Raw genomic sequence first — 16,165 nt, 5'->3', positions numbered from 1 at the left:
TATATAGTTTCTGCGTGTGGAAGTAGACATATGATGGAAATGTTCTGAACTGGGCAGTTTTGTCGTCATTGCTTATGCATTTTTTTTCATTCAATGAATGTGGGTTTCAAGGGTAGAAACATTTTAATGCAGCCAAGTCTATTTTCATTGTGAGACAGTATTGCTTTGTTTAGCAGATGTCTTAGTATTTGTGCAGTGTGCTATAAAATGTAAAAATAAAATCCAAATCATTGTAGAAGTAAAGCAGTATGCACATTAGTGTTTGTGGTAAATGGGGTGACATAGCCAATGGGGCAAAATAGCCTAAGCCAGGTAATGGGACATTGGAATGGCTGCAGGGGGACTCTGGTGGCATATTTTGGTTGTTTGTTTTTCAGTTTTCGTTTGAAAGTTGGTATCCCACAATGCCATCAGAGTGGGTGGGGCTACATAATTATGTATGCAAATGTTATGTTAATCAGTGTACAGATTTTTCATGGGCCTTGTCCAGATTTTTGATGTTTTCAGGTTGAGAGGTATGGATGCCACAATCTGTAGGCAAATTTTCAGAGTAATTAAATAGCTGAAATTTACCATTCTTTATAGATCTGATGATACAGTGTTATGCTTTTATTCAAATTCTCCTTTCTGTTTTTTTCTGCAGGTTGCAAGGAAAAACTTTCTTTGGCTTTTCATTTGCCAACTCCCATTCCTACAGTCCTATCACAGTGGAGTCTGATTTCAATAACCCACTGTTCGAGGCTGGGGTAAGTTGATTGTGATTACTTTTGTGTTTATTGGTTGATGTTACGTTCTTTTTACTTTGTTCTTTCCCATGCTGGCCACTGTTTATCTGCTTTGCCTGTGTTTCACTTCCTTTTTATATGCTGATCTCCTCTACCACTTCATTTTGGCTGTCTTGATTTCTTTGGTTTTGCAAGATAGCACTTTGTAGGGTTGCAGGATAATCTACTATAAATGTATTTTGTTGGTTAAAATTTAGAAGAGCTTTGCTAATTAGGGGTTAGTAAACCATATACCTAGTTCCCTTAAGTGTGTAGAACAATGTGATTATTCTTAACATGAAAATGGGTGTCTCATTAGCCAGGTATTCCTCCTAGTTCTCCACTGGGATGCCTTCTGTGTAGATTATCCATATCATCCTGCTGTCCATGTAAGTTTTCATTGGATTCCACAACTTCCCCACATCTCAAAGACATGATATAAGTGCATTGGCAATCTTTCAAATTGCATGTAGGTGTGTGTGCGTGTGTGTGTGTGTGTGTGTGCACACATGTGCTTGTGCACAAGTGTGCGAGTGTATGTGTGTGTGTGTGTGTGTGTGTGTGTGTGTGTGTGTGTGTGTGTGTGTGAGTATGCGTGTGTGTGTGCATGTTCAGTAAAGACACAGTATAATGCAAAATGTTAGACTGTAGCAGTAGGTGCACATGAATTGCAGCCACTGGGTCTGGCAAATCATATCTCTTTCCACATTTGTGATCTTATTATGAATTTTTAAGGAAATAACAAGAGGGTAGTCAGGTAAAGAACATGTTCAATGTAGAAAAAATTCAAACTCAGGGCTCCTAGGAGTCATATAAGAGTTTGCCAACAGCTAAACCAGTTATATAAAAATATACATTTCTATACCTTTTATCTATTAGAAACTTGAAAAATTTAACACTACCAACTTCCCTTATATATTTAGGGGGAGTTCCATAATGCTGCTGCTCTATGATGAAAACTCCTACTCTTAACTGATGTTTTAGCATGTGGCAGTCTCACAAATGCATTGTTATTCTTGGTACTTATACTATACCCCAAAAATGTCACACAAGACCATCTGCTAATGCCTTATTTCTTAGCGATTTGTACACAAGAATCAAGCCACGTCTTAAAAATCCACAGAGACCAGCCACCAAAGGAACCCCCCAGGGTTCTGTGCTGGGACCTCACCTGTTTGGTATCTACATTTCTGAAATAGAAGCCAATTTCAAAAGACTCTGGCTAACTAAGTTTGCAGATGACTGTAAGATATGAGCAGCCATTAAATCCCCAAATGATTTAGCCATCCTAAAGAAAGATTTGTTTTGAACAGCTAACTGGTGGTAAAATCATGGAATGAAACTAAATGCCAAAAAATGCATTATTATCCTTTGAGAAGCCATCTACACCACAGAACTACCACATTGACAATACGGCCCTAAGAGATGACCAAGTTGTTCAAGATTTGTGAACTTATGTAGACAGTGACCTAACTTTTGACCGACATGTATCTATTGTTGTAAGAAAGTTTTTCTATACTGCACAGTTTGTAAACAAAGGGATTGTGTCTAGATCTAGGAATGTCATCGTCCCCCTTTATTTAGCCGTCATTGGGCCCGTCATTGAGTATAATGCCCCCTTTGGCATGTATCTATCCAGACACATCCAACAATGAGACCACCCACAGAAAAGTGGGTTACTAAAAGCATGCAAGACCTAAACAACATGTCCTATATGGACAAACTCAAATCCCTGTCACTCTACTTGGTATCCTTCAGACTGTTAAGAGTTGACCTGTGTCTGGCATTTAAGATATCCTCAAACCCATTACTGATGGGCCTACCTCATATCAGCAAGTCAAATGACATTAGAAATGCTCAGTCTAGGGACCTAAACTTCTTCTGCAACATCAACAGAATGGTTAGGAGGGACAGTTATATCTCACAGAGGATTCTGCTGCTGTGGAACAGACTTTCCATCCACATAAAACAAAGTTCATACTTGTCTATATTCAAGCACAGCTTAGATTTATTGATGGGAAACAGAAAATTTTCCCCAGGACTGCCCCCTGTACTACTAATGGACAGAGGCAGCTGTGAAATGCCTTATCCCATGCATGGGTCCCCGCAAATTATCTGTGGTATGATCCCATTTATTCTCATTAGGAGTAATATATAATTATCTACCATGGGATAAGTAGGCCACTCTATAACCAAATGAGATAGGTTATTTTAAGCACAAAAAGGAAATTGACTAAGCTTAAAATGGCCCACAAGAGTAGTTAGCCTAGTACTTACCTATGACATACCTGTAAAAGCCTATAGCCAACTGGGTAAAGGGAAAACATCTCCAATCTCTCTTTATAACTGAGTTTTTTTTAATCCTCTCACTACATAGTAATCATCTTCTGCATTCTCTCAAGTCTGTTTATTTGGCAAGTGTTATAATAACAGAAAGATCCATGGTATTCCATAACAGGCCATGCAGTTAACGTAAAAAGAGGAATCAAAATTTCTTTCTCGCCACTGCTGACACTTCTCAATGTGTCTTTTAAAAGTCCAAAGCACTTCCGCACCACTGTCTTGATATGTTCATTAAAGTTCAAAGCATTGTACACCATAAATCTCAAATCTCTCACAGAACTTACTGAGATCAGGATTTCGTTATTCATAGCATAAGAATAACTATTTCCCAAAACAAAATGCATCATATTGCATTTTTTTGCATTTAATTGCATCCCATATACAATGATCCATCTGACTAAAATGTCTAAAGAATTTTGCAATTTATTGTGATCATACATATTTGTAACTATACCCACCAACATACCTCTCAGCCTCTTAGTGCAAGAAATCTGGACAGAGCCTGATATAATGGGGGGGGGGGGGGGGCAAAGACCAAGAAATAGGGACAGATTTTAAATACTGCTCTTATAAACTTAGAAAGTTGCTAGAATAACAGGATGTGTGTTTATATGCATTTCTACAAGGATATGAAGTCTGAAACTCAAATGTATATCATTACTTAGTGACTTCAGTCCTCAGATTATACCAGTAATTTGCCAGAAAACACAAATTTTATGAGTAACAGTCCAAAATTATGAGGCAAAAATCTGGACATTCTGCAAAAATCTGAACACTTGAGAGGTATGGCCCATCACCTTTGTGTCATCAGCAAATTTACTTAGCTGGGTGTTATCACATACTGGGAACTCACACATCAATAGCCCAAACTATATGGGACCGCAAACAAGTCCCTAGGGCCCTTCACCAGATACAGATAAGCATTGTCACTAGCAAGATCCAAATCCATTGAGATGTTATCATAACACTGGATAAGATTAGTCAAACATGATCTCCTCACAAGTAAACCATGGTGATATATATCAGTTCATTGTCCAATATCCAGGATACACCACTTCAATTTATTCCAACCTCTAGCGCATCGGCAATAGCCTTCCAAGGAGAATACCTCCTTGGAAGGCTATTGCTGAGGCGCTAGTGGTTGGAATAAATTGAAGTGATGGATCCTGGTTCCCTTGGTCATTTATCTATATTTTATTTTTTGTTCTATTTGTTGTTTCTGCTTTGTCCAATATCCCCCTGAAGCAGACTACAAATTGCTTGCTTAAAACATTTACCCAGTATTTAGTTCAAACTGATAGGTTTATAGTTGTCCAGTGATTGTTGTACATATCTTTTGAGGACTGAGACAACAACTGTTTCCTTCCTTATTCTGGGGACAAATCCCTCATATAACTCAATACTAGTGCGACCAACATTGCTGTTGCTTGCTACAATTATAATCATATCATAAGGAGAGGAATTTGTAAACAACAGTTTAATTGATTCTAACATGTCAGCCATTTTGACACTAACATGCTCTTGATTCATTCTTGGGAGAACGTTACATATTCCTCTCAGCATGGTATCGCCCAACACAAGGACACTGTTTTTGTCTCATTACTACTTGGCTCACTGCCTACAATAGTGGATGGCGACTTGTTCTCATTTCTGCCAGTATCCCCTTGGCCCTACTTCTCTTTCTAACCTCTTGAAATTGGTCCTACTCTTCTAATTACTCAATATACTCCACAATTTTTAATGACTGATTGTAAATATGACTTCAGAACTTCCAGTACAGCACATTTTTGAATTTCAACATACAGCTTTAGCTAGCATAAGAGTATAGCACTGTAGTCGTAGTGTGTAACAACTGAAAGTAAAATAACTTTGATGAAACATTGAGGATGTTTACTTCTGATGCACTGGAAATTCAATAAAGAAGTATTTTAGGCTATTACTGTACACAAACAGATCCCTGGATCATCATAGTGAGCAGGAATTTAGCACAACTCCCAAAATGAAAAGAATGTATTGCAGCCTGTCAGTGGGTTGTAGGAAAGCCATATAAACTAATGCATAAGAGCATGTCTTTGAAAGAATGTATCACTGTCCCCTTTGAGATTTTTTTAAAGCTTTCAGTTAATAAGAATAGGGTATTCAGCTGCGAAGCATACATAAGACTGCAATTCTAAAATCTGTGCTTCCAGTGCTGTACGTCTCCGAATTTGTCCTCACAGCTTTAGCAGCTTGAAAGCAAACTACTGTAGTCATGATATGTTACAACTGAAAATATATATATTTGTCTAGAGAAATAGAGAGGATTATTACTTCTGATATGTTGTCAGCTTAGTAAAGATGTTTATTAGACCATGGCTGCATACAGTATGTAGAGCAGAAGTCAACCCAGCATGCAAAAGGAAAACAAGAGTGTGACACAAAATGTAACACTGCCGCAGTAAAGGCATGTGAAGTCAAGCCACTGTGGTGGGGCCTTGTTTGAGGTGTCTTCATGAAACTTCCAGGTAACAAGGAGATTACATTCAAGTGTAAAACAAAGCTAAGACTGCAGTTTTATCCCTAAAACTTCTTGTGCAGCATACCTTTGAGTTGGACTCCACAGCTTTATCTTTTGAAAAGCATGGTATTGTAACTATGGCATGATAAAACTGAAAGAAATATATTTTGTCTGGTGAAACATAGAGGATTCTGATATCTGAAGTAATGACAATTCACTAAACAAGTACTTTAGGAAATGACTGTGCTTAAGTATCCCTTAATTAATGAATGAATTAATTAATTACCCCTTTTAATATCAATGCTATGACCTCCACTATGACCTTCACGGCCTATTGCTCCCACCTAATCAGTATGGATTCTCTATGTATTAATCCAAACACAGTTCTCCTAGGTGACTTCAACTACCCCCTATAAACTGAGGGACTCGTATATCCTGAAACATGCATTCTCAAAGATTTCTGGACTTCATCAAAAAAAGCTCTCTGGACCAGTTAGTCTGCACCTCAACAGGGGTGATAAAATCCTGCACTTTTTTCTTACCAATATGGGGTAGCTTTCTCCCAACAAAAAGTAGCTTTCTACCTGGTCAAATCACACCAGAAGTCGTTGACATTTGGTATAAGACTGAAGCATTTTCTAATTCCTCAGTATTCAGAGATTATGCAAAGGCTAATCTACTAAAACTGTGTGATGACCTGGCTAAATTCAAAAGCCCCTTCCACCTTAATGACCCAATTGCTTATGTGGAATCCTTCACTAGTAAAGTCTATGCACATGTAATTAGCTGCATAGATACATCTGTGCTACACAGAAATAAATACAATGTCAAATTCAAAAATAAATCCCTAATATAAACAAGCTCTAAAAAAAAAAAAAAAAAAAAAAATCATTGCTCACAAAAATAAATCTAACTCTCAAGATGCCAAAAATGCTCTTGCTAAACTAAACATAGAACTCTGGACCCTTATCAAATCAACCAAAACCAGATATGAAGTAAACTAACAACCCAAGCGAAAGATAAGTACAAAGCCATCTTTCTTCTTCTTACAGCTTTTCCCGTTAGGGTTTGCCACAGCAGAACAACAGTCCACAGAAAGATTGGCAGTGGAGTTTTACGGTGTCAAGTTGCCAGCCCGGCAACCAACTTTCCACAGAAGGCGCACACACATAAACCTAGGGCCAATTTAGTGTGTCCAATCCACCTTCAGCATGTCTTTGGGATGTGGGTGGAAACCAGAGCACCCAGAGGAAACACATGTGACTGCAGGAAGGACATGCAAATTCCGCACAGAAGGCACCCCAGCCGAGAATCAAACTGGCAAACCTTTTGCTCTGAGGCAGCAATGCTAACCACTGCACTATTGTGGCCATCCGAAGTACAAATGATTTCACCTAGTCGGACCCAGAGGATATAGTCAATCTGCTAGTATACAAATTTAGCTCAAAGTTCACCCCCTTCTCCCTCTCCCCTTCAGTATTCTCAGATCTCACACCCATACCTGCACCCCCCAAAAAAAATCTTCCATGAGCAAGTTCTCGAGTTCCTACATTATATCTATGGGGTCAGGTAACATACCAAGCTATCTAGTGGTCAGCCTGAAATATAACTTGTTTGTTCCCCTACAGGTGCTTGCTGGATGAATGAAGGACAACAGCAGGTCCATAAGCCTGACCAGTCTCATCTGTACAGCAATGGAAAAGCTAATTATGGAATTAATTAATAAAGATATAGCTAACCTACAGACTCTTGGCCTCCATCTCTCCAGGGTCTTAGATAACAGATTTCTCAAGGGCAGGCCCTGCCTACTTAGCTTTTTTGATTTCTTCAAAAAAGTTGTTGAAGCATTTTTTTTTAATTTGACATTTGATTACCAGAGAAGTTCAACTGGGCATAAATCCTATTTTAATATGTGACCTTGGGAGAAAAGTTCCATAAGACATAATACAAATTATGGGTGGTGGGAGTGATGGATGCGTTGAAGGTGGAGGTGGGATTACATCAAGGATCAGCTCTGAGCCCTTTCTTATTTGCAATGGTGATGGACAGGCTGACAGACGAGATCAGACAGGAGTCCCTGTGGACTATGATGTTTGCAGATGACATTGTGATCTGTAGTGAGAGTATGGAACAGGTGGAGGACACCCTGGAGAGATGGAGATATGCTCTAGAGAGAAGAGGAATGAAGGTCAGCAGGACTAAGACAGAATATATGTGTGTGAGTGAGAGGGAGGATAGAGGAATGATGAGGATGCAAAGAGTAGAGGTGGTGAAGGTGTATGAGTTTAAATACTTGGGATCAATAATTTAGAGTAATGGTGAGTGTTGAAGAGAGGTGAAGAAGAGAGTACAGGCAGGATGGAGTGGGTGGAGAAGAGTGTCAGAAGTGATTTGTGACAGACGAGTACCAGTAAGAGTGTAAGGGAAGGTCTACACGAGGGTAGTGAGACCAGCTATGTTTTATGTGTTGGAGACAGTGGCACTGACAAAAAGGCAGGAATTAGAGCTGGATGTAGCAGATTTAAAGATGTTAAGATTTGCACTGGGTATGACGAGGGTGGACAGGATTAGGAATAAGTATATTAGAGGGTCAGCCCAGGTTGGAAGGTTTAGAGACAAAGCCAGAGAGGCAAGATTACGTTGGTTTGGACATGTGCTGAGGAGGGATGCTGAGTATATTGGGAAAGGATGAAGCTACTAGGTAACAGGAAAAGAGGAAGGCCTAAGATAAGGTTTATGGATGTGGTGTGAGAGGACATGCAGGTGGTTGGTGTAACAGAGCAAGATGCAGAGAACAGGAAGAAATGGAAACAGATGATCCACTGTGGCGACCCCTAGTGGGAACAGCCAAAAGAAGATGATGATGATGTGTGTGTGTGTGTGTGTGTGTGTGTGTGTGTGTGTGTGTGTGTGTGTGTGTGTGTGTGTGTGTGTGTGTGTGTGTGTGTGTGTGTGTGTGTGTGTGTGTATACATAGTTCTAATTTTGTGAGGAGGGAGAGTTGAATATTGGTAGGCATTGTTGAGGCATACAATAGAGAAGGTAAAAGGTGCATATGTGTTTCTCAGTGTGACTCTGGAGGAGCTGGTGAGGAATTGTTTGGATCTGTAAACCATATTGAGTTTTCATGAGTTTTTTGTATAATTTTGTATATGAAGATCAAATTTCAGTTGATCAGCAATTGTGATGACTAGTAGCTTGGTATGAGATACAACTTCTATATCTTTGTGATTGATAGAAATTATTGTAAAGCTGTTTTTAACAGGTGTTAGAGATTTGGGGAGAAATAGTAATATCTTGGTTTTATTGGGGTATAGGAAGAGCTGGTTTTCACAGAGCCAGTGTTCAGTGGAGAGTTGAAGGCATTTTGAGTAGTGGACTGTAAATGGGGAGGAGTGTTTGATGAATAAATGAAAGAGGAGTCATTGACATATTGGATGAGGGAAGGTTGTTGGGAGGATGTATATAAGTTGTTAAAAAATATGTCAAAGAGATGAGGTCCAGGGATAGAGCCTTGGGGCACACCGGTATTATCTTGGGTAAAAGAAGAATATTTAGAGAGTCATTTTACAGATTATCACGAGTGAGAAAGGTAGCTAGTGAACCAGCTGAGTGCTGTATTAGACAGACCAACTGCAGACATTTTAGAGAGTAATTTGGAGTGAAAGACTGTGCCAACAGCTTTAGATAGATCTAAAAACAGGGGGAGTCCAAATTATTGTTATCTCTAACTTTTATGATGTTATCTAAGAAGACAACCAAGGAAGTTGTTGTGCTACAGTGTGGACAAAAACTGTGTTTGGTAGAAGGTATTGTAAGATTTGCTGATATCTAATTTTCTGGAATTTTAGAGAGGGGTTTAGGATAGCAAGAGGCCTAAAGTTTGGTATTTCAGAGGAGTTAACACCTTTGTGAAGAGGTATGATTTAGATTTTTTCCAGAGAGATAAAACATGGGATTCTTAAATGGATCTTTTGATCAAGATGGAGATTGGATAATCAATGGAAGTAGCAGCAAGCTTTAGATATTCTGTAGGTAGGTTTTCAAGTGAGGGTGAACAGGGATTTGGCTTACTGAGTAGGTGTTTTATATGTGAGGTAGAGACAGTTTTTAAGGAGAAGAGAGGTTTACTGAAAGCAGGAGCCTCATCAGAACTGTCATAAATTTGTATGGGATTTTATGTTAGGGTAGCAATAGAGTCTATAAAATGGGAGTTAAATTTATTAGCAGTTTTTATGGGATAGCTATTTGAGCAGGGGCTGGGGGCAGTAGGAGTTCCAGGGGTAAGATTTTGGTAATAGAAGACCAACATTTCTTTGTGGTTTATTTGTGGATCTAAGTAATATTGTTTTTTATCAGCAGTGACTTGAGTTTTAGCAAGATTACATAGATACTTATAAGTTCGAAGGTGGGCATCAATGGGACTGGACGGTGTCCCGGGCTGCGTCTTACACGAGCTCCAAGAAGAACTTAACCCTCACATAAAATCACTGTTCAATCTCAGCCTTACTACAGGATATGTACCCAAGGAATGGCGTACAGCAACAGTGGTCCCGCTCCACAAAGGTGGTGCCACAATGGACCCCTGAAACTATCGCCCTATAAGCCTGACTAGCCTGGTCTGCAAAGCTATGGAGCGTATCATCATGCAACTCATCAACAAAGACATTGGGAACCTCCAGACACTGGATCCTACCCAATTTGGCTTTGTTAAGGGCAGATCTTGCCTCTTGAACCTGGTCAACTTCTTTGAAACAGTTACCAAGGCCATAGATGAAGGGAAGGTAGTCCACACAGCCTACCTGGACCTCGCAAATGCCTTCGACACAATACCCCACTTGGGCATCATAAATAAGCTCACCAGCTTAAATATCAACCCCTATGTCACAAGATGGGTTGCAAACTGGCTCAGGGATAGAACCCACATGGTCAGAATTGCAGGTGCCATGTCAGACTCTAAACCAGTTACAAGTGGCGTCCCACAAGGCTCAGTCCTGGGACCTCTCTTGTTCGGTATATATTTCTCTGAGGTACAGGCTAACACGGGAGGACTATGGCTGACCAAGTTCGCAGATGACTGCAAACTGGGTGCCATAATCGACTCTCCGGCTGACACAAGCAAAGGGTCTCACAGAGACAGATAACTGGTGCCAGAGCCATGGCCTAAAGCTAAATGCCAAAAAATGCATAGTCATCCCCTTTGGGAAAAACAAAGTGCCCACAAATTACCACATAGGTGGTAATCCATTAAGTACAGAAGAAGTAATTAGGGACTTGGGGACCCAAGTAGATAGTAATCTCTCCTTTGACAATCACATTGCCAAAGTGGTTAGAAAGACCTTCTATATAGCCCACCTTATCATGAAAGGGTTCACATCTAGATCAAGAGAGGTCATTGTGCCCCTCTAGGTCATTGTGCCCCTCTACTCATCACTCATCAGGCCCATAATTGAATACAATGCCCCATTTGGGATGTACCTTACCCGACACCTGCAGCAACTGGAAAGACCCCAAAAGTACCTCACCAAGAGGATCAAGGGACTCAAACAGATGCCCTATGCAGTTCGGCTAAAGAAACTCCAGATCTACTCAGTTGCTTACCGCCTACTCAGAGGCTATCTGTGCCTGATCTATAAAGCAATGTCCAACCCAGAATTAATGGACATGCTCCACCTCAGGAAATCCAAATCCCTTAGAGCTACACAGTCCAGGGACTTAAACCTCAGCACAGAAATAAATAGGACATGCTGGAGGGACAGATTCATATCCCAGAGGCTCCCCTCACTCTGGAACAAAATCCCAGTCCATGTTAGGTAGAGCCCCTCACTGACCCTCTTAAAGAGAAATCTTGACGAGTGGATGGGAGATCGTAAGTTTACCCCTGGGATCTCTTCTGTGTCCCTGCTAGACAGAGGCACAGTAAACTAACCTTAAAAGGGCTATCTTCTTTGACCTTCTATTCAAAGGCACAGTCTACTAATCTAAAAGGGTGGTGAAAGCCAAACACGCTCTGGCTAGGCTTATAAATGCCCTAGGGCAGATAGCCTAGTATCAACCTATGAACCTATGAGCAGATTGGATTCTTTGCTAATTTCACCAAATGTTGTCTCTCTTGTGAATTAGTGTGCAACTAGCATGGGATAGACAGACGGTTTGGGTAGATTTAACACATTTTCCTCTGATGATGGCAAGGCTGTTTAGGGTATTGAGAAATAATGAATTGAGTTTAAGTGCAGCATTTTCCAGAAGTAAGGTGTAAAGACTGGACCAGGTAAGGGATTGAAGAACATTGTTGAAAACATCAGGCTGGTAAGGTTACAGCATTAGATTGTGGTTTATTAATCTCTCAACATAGGTAGGATAGTGGTCATTGAGTAAGTCTGTGAAGATTCTGGGAGAGTTATATTGTTCAGGGTTTGAAACCAAGTTCCAGTCTAGAATGGAGCCAGAGGTTTAGTTGGGGTGAGTATGGAAGGTTATAAGTTGTGTAAATCCATATTGGGTGATGCTGTTTGAGGGATAGTCTGTTGAAAGGTGCTGCCAGTCAATGCTGACATCACAAAGGATTGCAGTTTCCTAAAATATGGAGTTTGATATCTAGGAGGATGTCTTCCAGGATACAAATATTATTACCTGGAGGGATACACAGGGCAATGATACATAGTTTTTCATGATTGTTTCAGGTTAGACATTTTTATCATCATTGAGTGGAATCTAAGTGGGACAAAGCAGGAGAGAGAGAGAGAGAGAGAGAGAGAGATGGCAAGGTGGTTTGAAAATAGTATGGCTACACCACCAGCTTTTTTGTTTAAGTTGTCACAGTGCATAATATTATAGACTGTATTAAGAATTTCAGACTCTTTGATCTGTGGCTTAAACCATGTTTCAGTGAGGATGAGAATGCCAGGAGAGTAGTGAGAGATCCAGAAGTGCAAGTCCATTACTTTGTTAACTGTACATCAGATGTTGATGGAGGAGATTTTTAGGTTTCTGGGGGATACATATGTGCAAGAGGTAAGGGGAAATTGTAGAGATATGAAGGGTACTGGTTAAGAGTAGGTTGTATATCACTACCTTGGCAAATAATATGATAATGTAAGTAACATAAAGGGTATAATGGCAAGTTCGTATTGGGCTTATATTTAACCGTGAAAGAGCAGATGGTACATCAAACAGGTCTGTATTTATAAAGGCAGTATAGTGATAAGTTAAATTAGATGGATGCAGTTTTGTCCAAGTAGAGATGGCCAATAATGTATGTAGACTAGGCAAGAGTAGGGGACTTTAGAGTTGTTGAGATGCATACATACAAATATTTCACACATGGGCAATAATGCCCTTCTACCTGCCAATATACCAAAACAGGTTTTCGCCATTATAAGTGTCCAGGTTGTTTTTAAAAATTTCTAAGCTAGTGTTTGCTTTATTGTAATTTGGTGGTCTGGTCCATCCATCAGTTGTACTCAGAGAATCCATTAGTACACCTCTCATTCCTAATATAATCCTTTAGATAGGGTGTCTGATGAATCTCTACTACTTTTTGATAACCCTAAACATTCCCAGAGGTAGTTGTTTCTAAATGCCCTATATACCTGAATAATGTTTCCTTTTAAAAGTCTATATGAGAGATTATACAAGTTCAGATATTTTTCTCTATCATAATGACTTGAATTTTCACATACATGGATGCCCTTGATATATTTCCACTGTACGTTTTCCAATTTACTCATGCTTGTTTTCTTATAAAAGTTCCATATTGTTATTCCATACTCAGGTTTGGGTCCAATGTAACTAATAATAATTACATAATTTCTGATTTCCTAAACTTTATAAATATTTTCATATAACCTATAGTTCTATAACTATCATTAACCAATTGGTTGATATGATTAGAAAACTCAAAGCTGGAGCTTCCCATATACCAAGGTCCTTAAATTAATCTACGGCTTCAATCACTGTGTGCTGTATTAAATATTCACCTTTCAATCTATGTCTCTCACATCTCATATGTTCAGTTTTTGATGTACTTATCAGCACATTATTTTCCTGTGCCCAAATGGTCAATTTAGTCAAGTTATTTTGCAAACATGCCCTACCTATAACACATGTAGTCATTTTACCCATTTTCAAGACATCTGTATACAGAATGTAAAACAAATCAGATGAAAGAGATATATGTGAAAGATACAACCTAAACAAGTATGGGTTTAGGACAGAGCCCTGTGGGATACTTTGAATGTTATCTAGAATTTCACCTGTCCAATTGCAGTATAATACTTGTCATGTCCTATTTGTAATTCATGCAGCTACCCATCTTATCAAGAGTACTTCAATACCTAGTTATCCTAATTTATTGATCAGTGTTTTTTGTATGACCCTACCAAATGCTGAAGTTAAGTCTTTATAAATTACACCACATCACAATTTATCATTTATAGCTGTTTTCATGTTACAGGTGATCATAGATCTATTTTCCACATATACATGCTGATATATGATTTCAAGTCCCAACCTTTCCAGTTCTGACAATAATTTATCAAAAGTAACTTTTTCCATTATTTTCTCACAAAATGAAAGTAAATTTATGAGTCTGTATAGCTCTGGGTTTGTCATACTCCCCTTTACCTTAAAGTTAGGTTTAATAAGTACATGTCCTCAATCTTGAGGAATCTTCCCATATTTAAATGACCTAGTGAATAACAGATATAATGGTACTGTAAGTTCATGATAAAGTGTTCTCTGGTCAATATTATTAATTATGCCTCCTCCCTTTGCTTTGTTTGGGTCCAATTTGCATAGCTCTTTTTTAATATAATCTAATTTGATTTCAGTATCTGAGGTTTCCTGGATGCTGTTAGGACAATTTTCACCTCCTTTATGAAGCCAACTGCTTTGCATAAGGTTTTGTAAATGTACCTATAATCTTTTGTGTATGAGAATAAATGTTAAAATCTACACACAAATTATCAATTTGTATGTCTTTATTCCTACCGCATCTTATATATCTTATATATCTATAAAATGGCTTCCTATTATGCTCAATATCTTCATATAAAATTTCCTTGCTCTTGTCTCACACTACTTTAATTTGTCTATCTAGCTTGTTTATTTCAGTTTTCAGAATTAAAGTTTGACCTCTTTTCCATTTCTTATGTATTTTTTGTCTCTCACCTTAATCAAATATCTTGTTCTTTTGGAGAGATATCCCGACACTGTGTACCTTTATCCTGATATTAAACTTTTTTTTATTTTTGGCATTCAAACAATTTCTTTTTTCAAAACCTGTCACTTTTCTTCAGCAGTTTTTCCACTGAACTTCATCACTCCAATTTGTTTTACATAGTGACTGTTTTGCTTCCATTCAATCTATTAATCTTCTTTGCATCAGCTTAGATTTCTCTTTGTCAAAATTATCTAACAGCAATTTAACTTTTATGACCATATGATTAATTATATCAGTGGTGGTAAAAGTTGCATGAAGTAACAGTGACTTCCTTTAGGAACACAAACAATGTCTGGTATGTTCCATTCCCTGGTAGGCTTTTTTACAACCTGAAACAATTGCTCCTGAACATATGTTTTAATGTCAATCAATATTATTCCAGTCAGTTTCTGGTAAATTTAAGTCCCAAGACATTATAATTTTCCCCCCCTGTGTTTCATGCAAGAAATATATGAATTCCTGTACATCATCAGCACTTGACTTTAGTGGTCTATACACTCCAACAGTTGTTATATATTTCAGGGTTGTCTTTATTGTCACAGTTACACAATCTATAGTATTGGTTTTATCATTGAATATTTATTAATTACAGGTCTTAAAACAGTCTTTAATCCCTATCATAACACCTCCACCTATTTCTTTACCCTGACAGAACTGGTTAACAGTCATTGTTCCTTAACCATGTTTCACAAACAATAACAACATCAATCTTGTGGGAACATAGCAAATTTTCCAATAAACACTTTATTTCTAATGCCCCTAGCATTAATAACCATCAGAGATACATCAAATGTTGCAATCTGTGAACTGTTAAATTTTTGACCTGGCAAACTCTTGTCTTGTGTTCATTAAATATTGCAATTTATCTGCTGCAAAAATTCTCTTGCCTGGTCTTGACAAGTACATACCATCCTGTCTAACCATGTGTGCCTGAAATTAGGCTCGAATGCTGTACACATTTCCATTTTTTAAATGGACTATTTTTTCATGTAGGTATTTACCCCAAAATGTTTTCATTCACAGTGACTTGACTCTTCTTTCTGTATGTGATTTGTGAAAAATATGTCCTAATACCTGTAGAAGCTATGCTAAGAGGAAGTAGGTTCCCTACTAACAGTCAGAGAGTCCATACAGATGAGATCATTTGTAGTGACATGAATAAAAACAGATCCATGCCTCCTTACATTAAGGCATTCCAAGACCTTTCCCACATCCTGTAGTTTTGCTCCTGGCAAGCATAACACTATTTGATGGTCATTATCTTCTCTGCAAATTTAAATATCACTTCATCTAATAATCAGATCTCTAGTTACAAGTATATAATTTCTGACCAGATGTG

At 38.5% G+C, this 16,165-nt stretch overlaps 1 protein-coding gene across 1 annotated transcript in view; it reads left to right on the top strand.

Moving 5' to 3' along the window:
• The window catches only part of SEZ6L2 (seizure related 6 homolog like 2), a 616,191-nt gene that overhangs the window by 585,017 nt on the left and 15,009 nt on the right, over window positions 1–16,165 (top strand). The window contains exon 17 of the mRNA XM_044086316.1: window positions 644–746. Within this exon, the coding sequence (XP_043942251.1) occupies window positions 644–746 (103 nt within the window). The remainder of the gene's footprint in view (window positions 1–643; window positions 747–16,165) is intronic.

Source organism: Protopterus annectens, chromosome 10.part0 (genome assembly GCF_019279795.1).
Source record: "Protopterus annectens isolate FY-2018-M chromosome 10.part0, PAN1.0, whole genome shotgun sequence".
Classification (NCBI taxonomy): domain Eukaryota; kingdom Metazoa; phylum Chordata; order Ceratodontiformes; family Protopteridae; genus Protopterus; species Protopterus annectens.
The sequence above is the reverse complement of the archived record's forward strand: the minus strand, read 5'-3'. Positions and strand labels throughout refer to the sequence as shown.